At 48.1% G+C, this 12,100-nt stretch overlaps 1 protein-coding gene across 1 annotated transcript; it reads right to left on the bottom strand.

Annotated features, from left to right (window-relative positions):
* Window positions 1-8,045: 8,045 nt before the first annotated feature.
* Window positions 8,046-11,286, bottom strand: LOC308123154 (four and a half LIM domains protein 3-like). Its single transcript, XM_080485484.1, has 4 exons — window positions 11,062-11,286; window positions 10,617-10,786; window positions 9,845-10,031; window positions 8,046-8,550 (listed from the first exon to the last, which is right to left on the bottom strand). The coding sequence occupies exons 1-4, from the start codon at window positions 11,081-11,083 to the stop codon at window positions 8,399-8,401; spliced, it is 531 nt and encodes a 176-aa protein (XP_080341610.1). The 5' UTR covers window positions 11,084-11,286; the 3' UTR covers window positions 8,046-8,398.
* Between the last annotated feature and the right edge of the window lie 814 nt (window positions 11,287-12,100).

Here is a 12,100-nt window from a genome sequence, read left to right on the forward strand (position 1 = left end):
GAAAGACAAACTGCATTAGTTATGATATAGAGTCCTGACAGGTGAAGTCTGACTCAGGAATCTACCTGAGCGTCACACCCAGTAGGGGGGCCTGTTGCCACTGCAGCCCCATGCAGCATACCCCCCCCCCCCCCCCCCCCCCCCCCCACCTTGGATTCCCCCCACCTCACCAGAAGCCTTTTGGAGAGATTCTCTCTAAAAGCTTTGCTCACAACCAGAGGCCTCGACTCCTCTGCTGACCGACCACCAGGGTCAGACCTTCCCTCGGATCCAGAGACCAGCACCCAGAGTCTGATCTCCCATCAACCAGGGAAGACCAACCGGTTCCTCCTCCAGGACGAGACCAGGAAACGACACCTCACAGAACCTCTGTGCTTTTTCCTCAACAAGCAGGAAAAACAGCACAGACCTGAGAGACCAGATCCTCTGGTCTGGACAAGGGAGCAACCAGGAGGCTGCAAAGGAAGACTCTCCTGAACCATCAACGTGGTCTTCTCCTCCTGAACCATCAACATGGTCTTCTCCTCCTGAACCATCAACGTGGTCTTCTCCTCCTCCTGAACCATCAACATGGTCTCCTCCTCCTGAACCATCAACGTGGTCTTCTCCTCCTCCTGAACCATCAACGTGGTCTTCTCCTCCTGCTGAACCATCAACATGGTCTTCTCCTCCTCCTGAACCATCAACATGGTCTTCTCCTCCTGAACCATCAACGTGGTCTTCTCCTCCTGCTGAACCATCAACATGGTCTTCTCCTCCTGCTGAACCATCAACATGGTCTTCTCCTCCTCCTGAACCATCAACGTGGTCTTCTCCTCCTCCTGAACCATCAACGTGGTCTTCTCCTCCTCCTGAACCATCAACATGGTCTCCTCCTGCTGAATTGGGATTGATCGACCTGATTGAGTTCTATTGACGATATCAGGAGTAGTTATCAACCTGTAAACCAACATTAGCTCTGACACACACACACACACACACACACAGGGTCTGCATGCTAATCTCTGCTTTACTAACTAGTTAACTACCAACCTCCACATTCCACACCATCACACAGTAACTGAACACCGTCTGACCCTCCAGATCAGCTCATGTTAGAAATGTTCCTTTAACAGAGACACTCAGCTTCATGTTCTGTTGTTCTCCATCACCTGGTGGAGACCCAGGACAGTCTCCCTGTTCTCTGAGAACCTCCATTCTGAATGTAGTTTATTGTGATCCACCATCTTGTTTTGTAGTTTCATCACACGTCTCACACACTCCCTCCACCTCTCTCTCTACACACACACACACACACACACACACACACACACACACACACACACACACACACACACACACCAAGCTGTATATCGGTAGTTAGAATCTGGGTTTTATTTGTTTTCATTGTAAATAAATATAAATTTTGGAATCCTACTTGCTGTCTTATTAAGGAGCACTAAGGTGAATGAAATGTCGACTCTTCTGTGTCAAGAACTTCAAATTCCTTCAAGCTTTACTGTTAATTGTGGTAATTAAATTACCTATTAATTCGAATTCCTAATTAACAGTTTAGTAAATCTTATGAGACTGATAGAACTGAACTGGCTGTTATTTCCTGTTAAACAGGTGGAGCTCCGAGGTGTCTGATACAGAGCAGATTAATATTTCAATAACATAACTATCTTATAATTATTAATCATTACCGACAGCCAAACTGCCAAAACGCAACATAAATGGAACCCTGTGGGTGGACTGCACTACATACATGGTACCTGGATTATTATGAGTTAAGAAATCCTACATGAGTGAATCAGAACTCGGTTTCTGTGCTGGATCGATGCAGCATCGCTCCACATGGTGGCGCCACGACACATGAGTTGGCAAAGAAACGTGTCAGATTGAATTAAAATGTGCAACAGCAGTTTGGGTCGTTTTAAACGGCTCAGCTGTCAAAGGGGGAGGGGGGGGGGGGGGTACCCCAAAGAATGAAACCGAGCTGCTGACACGATGTCAAGCAAGATGGAGAGAGTGGGTGGAAAAGTTCATTCCTGGAAGACATTCCTGGGTTTGCTGCCGCTTCACCACTTTTCATTTCTGCTGAGAGCGACACGGAGCGACTTTCTGATTCTTTACAGCTTTCTGTTAGTCCGACATGCTCCGATACCACCTTCTAGTCCGACATGCTCCGATACCACCTTCTAGTCCGACATGCTCCGATACCACCTTCTAGTCCGACATGCTCCGATACCACCTTCTAGTCCGACATGCTCTGATACCACCTTCTAGTCCGACATGCTCCGATACCACCTTCTAGTCCGACATGCACCGATACCACCTTCTAGTCCGACATGCTCCGATACCACCTTCTAGTCCGACATGCTCCGATACCACCTTCTAGTCCGACATGCTCTGATACCACCTTCTAGTCCGACATGCTCTGATACCACCTTCTAGTCCACAGCGTTACAACGAGAACATTTCAGATTACGTTACTCGTTGCTCACGACTGTCTCCTCAATACTGTCTCCTCAATACTGCCCCCCTCAATACTGTCTCCTCAATACTGTCTCCTCAATACTGTCTCCTCAATACTGCCCCCTCAATACTGTCTCCTCAATACTGTCTCCTCAATACTGCCCCCCTCAATACTGTCTCCTCAATACTGTCCCCTCAATACTGTCTCCTCAATACTGTCTCCTCAATACTGTCTCCTCAATACTGTCTCCTCAATACTGCCCCCTCAATACTGTCTCCTCAATACTGTCCCCTCAATACTGTCTCCTCAATACTGTCTCCTCAATACTGTCTCCTCAATACTGTCCCCTCAATACTGTCTCCTCAATACTGTCTCCTCAATACTGTCTCCTCAATACTGCCCCCTCAATACTGTCCCCTCAATACTGCCGCCCAGTCCAAACAGCAGGGGTCCTTATCTTCCTGATTGGATGGTGCACCTTTATGACCTTTTATTTTTGGGTTGTGATTGTGTAATCACGTGGAGTCGGAGCAGATTCAGCTCGTACACTTGAACGATTTCTTCGATGTGTTCTGAACAGTCGTGAGCAGTGTGAAGGCCTTGACGACCAAACTGTTTGTTTGTGACTTGAGTTGTTGGACCGCTGGTCAGAATCTGTCCGACGTCACAGAGCCGAGAATAACAAGCAGCTGATAAGAGGCGCTGTTCTGTGGAGGCCCGGCGGGCCGAGCTGAGCTCATGTTCACAACTGAAGGAGTCATTATTTCTCCACATCCCAACAACAGAACCATTCATTGAGCTCAGACCCCCGGAGACCAACAATCACACACAGAACACACAGAACACACAGAACACACAGAACACACAGAACACACAGAACACGGATTGTTTGTGTCGTCCTGCACAAGTATTTGTTGTAAATCACTAATTTCCCCTCCGAACTCCAGCGAGGGTCTGGTTCGGGGGAAATCGTTCCCCGTTCGAGCTGCAGGCGGCCGAGGCGTTCCACTGCACGAGTCACACACATGCTTTCCTGAAGTGACAGGAAATGAAGTTTTCACACCCCAAAGGTCGGACATGTGGAAGGTATTGCAGCATCACACAGACGTGGAGATATTTCTGGAAGTGACTGCCGGCTGAGTCACGAGCTAATCTGAAACCGCCGGTCGGCCCGGGGGAGCCGGAGGAGGAGTCCGGGGCAGATTACAGCTGGGAGAAGAATGTAGAGCGTCTCCAACCTGTCGTAAATCCTGAATCACCTGTGTGGTTAAAGAGGCGACAGCTGCTGGGAAACCTCGTCCTCACACCTTCATCCAAACCAGTTCTGCTTCTCCGAGGCCGTGAAGTCACAGCGTACAGCTCTGAGCAGAGGACCGAGTAATCAGAGTACATTTATATGGATCTGAACTCTCGGGGGTTGCAGAGCTGCTGACTCTCCTTTTAATAACTCATCTTCAAATCCTCAACGACCTGGATATTCAGAAGATGTTCTGGGCTTAAGGTCCCCTGAAAGAAGATTATCTTCCTCCACTAACACCAGATTATAGAGTATCTTCCTCCTCTAACATCAGATTATAGAGCATCCTCCTCCTCTAACATCAGATTATAGAGTATCCTCCTCCTCTAACATCAGATTATAGAGTATCTTCCTCCTCTAACATCAGATTATAGAGCACCCTCCTCCTCTAACATCAGATTATAGAGCACCCTCCTCCACTAACATCAGATTATAGAGCATCCTCAGTAAAATGTCCATCACTTATTAAACTTTCGTTGCAGTATTTTCTCTTTGGACTCATTAAAGAGAAATGTAATAATCTCTGCTGCTTCCTCCTACTGATCATCATCTTCCTCAGAGTTGACGAGGAGACCGACTCCAGATGAACATTAAAGGCTTCGTGTGCTGATGTTATTTGTTTGAGCTTTTCCCATGACTCTTCCTGGAATATATTTGACCCTGTTTTCTGGGATGTCAGAGATGTTTGGTCCCATGAGGAGGAGGAGGAAGAGGAGGAGAAGGAAGAGGAGGAGGAAGAGAAGGAGGAGGAGGAGGAGGAGGAAGAGGAGGAGAAGGAAGAGGAGGAGGAGGAAGAGGAGGAGGAAGAGGAGGAGAAGGAAGAGGAGGAGGAAGAGAAGGAGGAGGAAGAGGAGGAGGAGGAGAAGGAAGAGGAGGAGGAAGAGAAGGAGGAGGAAGAGGAGGAGGAGAAGGAAGAGGAGGAGGAAGAGAAGGAGGAGGAGGAGGAAGAGAAGGAGGAGGAGGAGGATGAAGAGGAGGAGGAGAAGGAAGAGGAGGAGGAAGAGAAGGAGGAGGAGGAGGAAGAGAAGGAGGAGGATGAAGAGGAGGAGGAGGAGGAGAAGGAAGAGGAGGAGGAAGAGAAGGAGGAGGAGGAGGATGAAGAGGAGGAGGAGGAGAAGGAAGAGGAGGAGGAAGAGAAGGAGGAGGAGGAGGAGGAAGAGGAGGAGGACGAGGAGGAGGAGAAGGAAGAGGAGGAGGAAGAGAAGGAGGAGGAGGAGGAGGAAGAGAAGGAGGAGGAGGAGGATGAAGAGGAGGAGGAGAAGGAAGAGGAGGAGGAAGAGAAGGAGGAGGAGGAAGAGAAGGAGGAGGAAGAGAAGGAGGAGGATGAAGAGGAGGAGGAGGAGGAGGAGAAGGAAGAGGAGGAGGAAGAGGAGGAGGATGAAGAGGAGGAGGAGAAGGAAGAGGAGGAGGAAGAGAAGGAGGAGGATGAAGCTTTCTCAGCTGGACAGTCCACTAACCGGGGCTGCTGAAGTAATCAGACGACGTTAGAGACGAACCACAGAAGAAGAAAAGGTCCTCCAGCCTCTGGTGTTGGTTTGAGTCACATGAGGACATGAAGCTTCATGTTGACACTCCTGATCATCTCACTCCTCATCTCTTCTCCTGTTTCACTTTATTCAAGCAGATTTACTTCTTTTATTAAATGAGAATATTTTGTATTGTATTTCTTTGATCTAAAGTTCTTATTATATATTGTTCCTGGTCCAGATTGAGCTCTTTCAACACGATTCGGACTGTTGGTACTGACAGAACTTTACCAGGAGAGTTTTCTACTCGTGTCTTTCTGTTAACATCATATCTGAGTGTTTTCAATATTTTCACATGGACGTGAGCCTGGAACAGAAATATACACAATCAGAGCAGAGCTGAACCGTCAATGTTTGTTCAGATTATATAAGTCTTGAGAGGAACCGTCGGGAAACTAAAGAACCGTTCTTGCTTTTTTAAGAAAGGAGTTGTCATAACAGTTTAAGACGAGGCTGAGTTTAACTGCCTGGTTTAGTTTCTTAGTAACAAACGTAAACAAATATACATTTCGAATGGCGTCCTGGAGGAAAACTACTCCTGGGTTAATTCTGGTGTAACGGTGACTTGGTTCCCACGTCCAGACGGTGAAGAAGTGAAGCTCAGTTTGGAGACTTAAAGAAGTTAAAGCTCACAAATTGGCTGAGAAATTCAAGTTTCAGCAGATTTTAATTAATACCTGAAAGATGGAAATTGGAAGATTTGAACCATATTTGGGTCCAAATGCACAAAAAAACCCAACTGAATCTGAGTTTTTCGCCCCCTAGTGGTCATGCTTATCATGACAGTGGTGATGGAGACAAATAATGAAAATATTTAAAAAGATTTTCTTGCATTTCTTCAGCAAAATAAATACATAAAGACCCCAAATTTAACTTTTTGTGATATTTACTTTGTGAAATCAAACTTTATACAGCAACCTGCTCTGTCTCTTACGGAAGAGTTTTAGGGACACTGAAGAAAAAAAAAATGAATTTGTCTGTAGATGTGAATTCACATTAAACCACCTCATTGTGACTGTATCAGGTTGCTTCCTGCTGATGGACGTGATGTTACACAGGATTTCCTTGATTAATAAGAACATTTAAATAAGCAGCCGAGGATCCGTGTCTTTGTCCTTCGTACTGGACGAACCTCCAGGACAGAACCAGGCAGCAGCTGCTCCGTCTCCTCTGGTCCTGGTACTGATGATTACTGTGTTCCTCTACAGAACCAGGCAGCAGCTGCTCTGTCTCCTCTGGTCCTGGTACTGATGATAACTGTGTTCCTCTACAGAACCAGACAGGCTGCTCCGTCTCCTCTGGTCCTGGTACTGATGATAACTGTGTTCCTCTACAGAACCAGGCAGCAGCTGCTCTGTCTCCTCTGGTCCTGGTACTGATGATAACTGTGTTCCTCTACAGAACCAGGCAGCAGCTGCTCTGTCTCCTCTGGTCCTGGTACTGATGATAACTGTGTTCCTCTACAGAACCAGGCAGCAGGCTGCTCTGTCTCTTCTGGTCCTAGTACTGATGATAACTGTGTTCCTCTACAGAACCAGACAGGCTGCTCCGTCTCCTCTGGTCCTGGTACTGATGATTACTGTGTTCCTCTACAGAACCAGGCAGCAGCTGCTCTGTCTCTTCTGGTCCTGGTACTGATGATAACTGTGTTCCTCTACAGAACCAGGCAGCAGGCTGCTCTGTCTCTTCTGGTCCTGGTACTGATGATAACTGTGTTCCTCTACAGAACCAGGCAGCAGCTGCTCTGTCTCCTCTGGTCCTGGTACTGATGATAACTGTGTTCCTCTACAGAACCAGGCAGCAGCTGCTCTGTCTCTTCTGGTCCTGGTACTGATGATTACTGTGTTCCTCTACAGAACCAGGCAGCAGCTGCTCTGTCTCCTCTGGTCCTGGTACTGATGATAACTGTGTTCCTCTACAGAACCAGGCAGCAGCTGCTCTGTCTCCTCTGGTCCTGGTTCTGATGATAACTGTGTTCCTCTACAGAACCAGGCAGCAGCTGCTCTGTCTCCTCTGGTCCTGGTACTGATGATAACTGTGTTCCTCTACAGAACCAGGCAGCAGCTGCTCTGTCTCCTCTGGTCCTGGTTCTGATGATAACTGTTTAGGAGCTCCATTCTGTCCTGAAGCTTTTCATCCCTTCATTAAACCTCCTGATGCATCAGGAGAAGCAGTCCCACGCTGGCAGGAGGAGGAACAGACTTTTTTTTCTACCGTGAAAAAATTAAAATCTCAAATTTGATTTTCAACTTTTTATGAGGCCACGAAGGTTTTTTTTTTTATTAGCCTCCGAATTTTTTTTTTCTTCAGTGACCCTAAAACTCTTCCGTAATCTCTTCTGGTCCTGGTTCTGATGATAACTGTTTATGAGCTCCATTCTGTCCTGAAGCTTTTCATCCCTTCATTAAAGCTCCTGCGAGGCATCAGGAGAAGCAGTCCCACCGCTGGCAGGAGGAGGAACACACTTTTTTTTTCCACCGTGAAAAAAAAAAAAATCTCGACTTTGATTTTCGACTTCTTCTGAAGCGCGTGAATTTATTTTTTTTAGCCTCCGAATTTTTTTTTTCTTCAGTGACCCTAAAACTCTTCCGTACATTCCAAAGCATCAGATTCATGCGCTAAAAATAAATGTTAGTTTTTATACCGTAGTTATTTATATATTATATTAACCTAAAACATTCATATTTTCTTGTGGTCATTTGTCATCAGTCACATATTGGTACAGAATGAAATATTTTTGCAAGAAGAAGACCACTCAGCATTTGTCCTCTGGTTTTCTTGAAAGAGTTTATTCCATGTTTGCCAGGAGAAACAAAACGTGTCGAAACAAACATGAACTACAGAAGATAGAGAGAGAAAATGAGGATTTATATTACTGAACTGCTTAAAAAGAATCATAGTAATGCAGTGCAGACAAAAAGGTTGTTGTTAGTTTCTTTTTCACAAAGAAAAGTTCTGAGCAGCTTCATTAATAAGATTAATCTGAATGTTTATTTACTCAGGAAAACATCAGTGGAGAGTTTAGAGATGTAAAAGCTGAAAGCGGGGTTATCCAGACTGGGGGCGTGGTCTGTTGGCCCGGGGGGCGTGGCCTGTGGCTCCGGGGTGGGCGTGGCCTCAGTCGTCGCTGTTGCAGTCTGAACACAGGATCTGGTCCCGGTCGGGGAAGAATCCGGAGCCCACCAGCGACACGGAGCAGCGCGAGCACTTGAAGCACGGCTGGTGCCACTGGCGCTCCTGGAAGGAGACGTACTTCCCGTCTCCGAACCCTGCGAGACAAAACAGGACTGAGCCGCAGGGCAAGGGCATCACAAGGGGGGGCAGGAGGGCAGGGGGGCAGGGGGGCAGGAGGGCAGGAGGGCAAGAGGGCAGGAGGGCAGGAGGGCAGGGGGGCAGGGGGGCAGGAGGGCAGTAGGGCGTCCCCATCTGCCTACCTTTCTGAAAAAACTCCTCAGAACTCTACAATTTGATCCTGCAAGTCAGTTTTTATATAAATGGGACTTAAATAGTTCGAAGGCCTGGTGGTGTAGCGGTTAGCTCTCACACCCCATAGCAAGAAGGTTGTGGGTTCAAATCTGGATCAAATTAGAGTCAACATTCTTTCATTGTGCATTCATGGCTTTCTTTCAGTTTCCTCCCACATTACAAATATTGGTGAACTGTAACCTGCCATGTCCTGTCAGAGTGGACGGCCGACCTGTGACCCTGAATCTGATGGAACAACAAAGAGCTGGAAGTTAAAAACCTCAATGGTTCTTTTAAAGAGTGAAATACAATAATCAGTCAAAGACCAGGTCAACCTGCAGCAGCTTCCTTTTACATTCAGTTAGATAAGTTAGATAACGCTTCTAAAGATCCAAGTTAAAATGGGAAAAGTTTTCCTGCTCCAACACACTCCAGTCAAACTAAAGACCCTGAGGCTCGTTTAAACGACGTTTGAAGTGAAAACTTGAGCTTTTACATGAAAACGACTGAAAGATGCAGTTTTTATGTTGGGCCACTAGTTGATGCTGTTGTTACTTTTGCCAACACACACACACACACACACACACACACACACACACACACACACACACACACACACACACACACACACACACACACACACACACACACACACACACACACACACACACACAGCCTTTTTGAAAAGTTCCACCTTGGGAGCCGTTTTCACAAAATTGCATTTCCCGAGCACCATTGTCACGTAAACAGACACACAAGCTGCACAAAATGTTTCTGCGTCCTGAATGTTGTCCTGCACACTCGATTAAAACAAAGAGACTGAATGAGAAGCCGGAGAAGGAGAGGAGAGATTTATCTGTGTGACGTGAGAAAGAAACAATCTGAACTCTGGATTCCGATCAGGCGCTTATCAAGTGACTCATGCATGTGTGTGTGCATTATAAAGTGTGTGTGTCTGTGTGTATATTTAGTGTGAGATGTGAGCCCTCAGGGCCCTGGAAATGTCCTCAGCTCCTTCTAAAGGCCAGGACCAGTGGGTTTTTTGCCCCTGATATTGACTAGCAGGCTCAGAAGTGTCTTTGTTTCCCTCTGACTGACCTGTGATGGCCGTGTTGCAGCCGGCACACTTCTTGGCGTACAGGCTGCTGAAACACTTGACGCAGTACGGGCTGTCCCCCTGGGAGGTGAACGGCTGTCCAGCGAGCGGCGCCTTGCAGCCCGAGCAGACGAAGCACTCTTTGTGCCACACTTCGTCCTTGTAGGTCACCCCGCCTTTAGTCAGAGCCTGCGGGACAGCGACTGGATCAGGAAGGCACGCCACATATTCAAGCAGCTCTGACACAAATCCAGCTTCAGATTATTAGAGAATTATTGGATTGAAACCAGGAATATCAGCGTGTCTTCAGCAACACTTGAGGACAAAGACGCTTCACACGCGTCCACAGTCTAGAAAAACCTTCATGAGCAAAGTTGAAGGAATGAAACAACAAATAATACCAAAAATTTTAAAACTACCAGGGACACATGGATGTTTGGATTAGAAACGTCCGACATGAAACCAACAACCTGCACTGCCCCCTACTGGATGGATTGAATAATGAGCACACTGGCGTTTAAAGGAAACGTACCAGTTTAATGGACAAAAGGAAGCATGTTTGGCTTTTAAAGTTTGGAAAATTCAGTAATGTAACTGGGACATCGAATCCCTCTCACACCAAAATGTCTAAACGCTTGTGTGCAGTGGAGCTCGCTCTCTGGCGCCCCCCCAGAGGAGGAATTTGGAACTTTGAATAATCCACTGTGATCTGCTGGATTATCGTTTTTGAAAGTTTACAGATAAAATCATTTGGAACCGTTTTCTTTAAAGCACCTTCTTGCAGTGGCTGCACTGAGGCGCCACCCGGCGCTCGTAGCACGCCACGCACAAGTAGCTGCTCTTGTCGGGGACGAAGGCCTCGGCCCCGATCGGCTTCTCACAGGCCTGACACACGAAGCAGTCCTCGTGCCACGAGGCGCCGTCGTACTCCAACATCCTCGACCCTGTCAGGGAGAAAACACAGCAGCCAATGAGACGCTTCTGCTTGTTTGTTGATGTTTATTTGGAGCTCGTGTGTGGCTTCCTCTGTAATCTCGGCACTTTTAACTATAAACTGTAATGAAATCTGAACTCAGACGTTGTGATTCAGCCTGACGGCTGAGCTGCTTTTTAACGCCACACAATTACTTGAGCTTATCCCACTTCAGAAGAAGCTGTCAGGCTGGAGGAGGGCTGCACACATGGCTGCACGTCACCCTCACACGGCCTTTTTATTTACCCCTCAGCTTCCAGCAGTTCATGAGGGCCACACGCTTCACTGCACAGGTTTAGAGAAGCTGCCAGCCGGTCGCGGAGCGGAGCGGAACGTCAGATCCTCGCTTTTTACGACGCGGCCCGGAGGTCCGACGACGGTTTGAACTCGGCTGCACTTTTCAGGAACGGGGTGAGAGGGCAGCTCCAGGCTGAGCTGGAACTGAGGAGAACCACTGCTCGGCTCAGAAAGAAGGAGCTGCTGGGTCACAGAGTCCCACAAGTCGGGGTCATTTTCTGTCATCTGACACCGACTGCTGCGCCAAAGAAGTGAAAACCCTGCTGGGAGATATTCCCAGCCAACAAGCAAACGCTCATCCTGTCACAGCCCAGATAACTGAACCTCTGTCAGTCCCTGCAAAGCCAGGGTGTGGACGCTGTGGACGCTGTGGAGGCTGTGGACGCTGTGGACGCTGTGGACGCTGTGGACGCTGTGGAGGCTGTGGACGCTGTGGACGCTGTGGACGCTGTGGAGGCTGTGGACGCTGTGGACGCTGTGGACACTGTGGAGGCTGTGGACGCTGTGGACGCTGTGGACGCTGTGGACGCTGTGGACGCTGTGGACACTGTGGAGGCTGTGGACGCTGTGGACGCTGTGGACGCTGTGGAGGCTGTGGACGCTGTGGACGCTGTGGACGCTGTGGACGCTGTGGACGCTGAACCATCAGCCAACCAGGGCCCCGTTTACACAACTACGCTTCAGGTGAAAACTTGCTGAAAACAGCCAGCACAGGACGCTCACAGGAAAAGGTTTGAGTCGTTCACTTCCTGTCTTCAGCAGGTCTTTTTCAGTCTAAGACCTCAGGAGGAGGCCGAGGAGAGTCCAGGAGGAGTTTACATGGTCCCTGCACATGTGTGGTGGTTTGCTTGGTACTTCCTGTCGTCTAACGACATGTACAGGAGGTTAATATCCATCCCTCCATCCCTCCATCCCTCCATCCCTCCATCCCTCCATCCCTCCATCCCACCATCCCTCCATCTTCTTTCCTGCTTATCCAGTTCAGGGT

This window comes from Lipophrys pholis (assembly GCF_963383615.2).
Source record: "Lipophrys pholis genome assembly, chromosome: 17".
Lineage (NCBI taxonomy): Eukaryota > Metazoa > Chordata > Actinopteri > Blenniiformes > Blenniidae > Lipophrys > Lipophrys pholis.

Coding starts and splice junctions, on each gene's coding strand:
- LOC308123154 (XM_080485484.1), bottom strand. CDS start 11,083: ATGAACTGCTGGAAGCTGAGGG. Junction 10,787..11,061: donor GAACTGCTGGAAGCTGAGGG/GTAAATAAAAAG, acceptor TCTCCCTGACAG/GGTCGAGGATGTTGGAGTAC. Junction 10,032..10,616: donor AGTGCAGCCACTGCAAGAAG/GTGCTTTAAAGA, acceptor GCTGTCCCGCAG/GCTCTGACTAAAGGCGGGGT.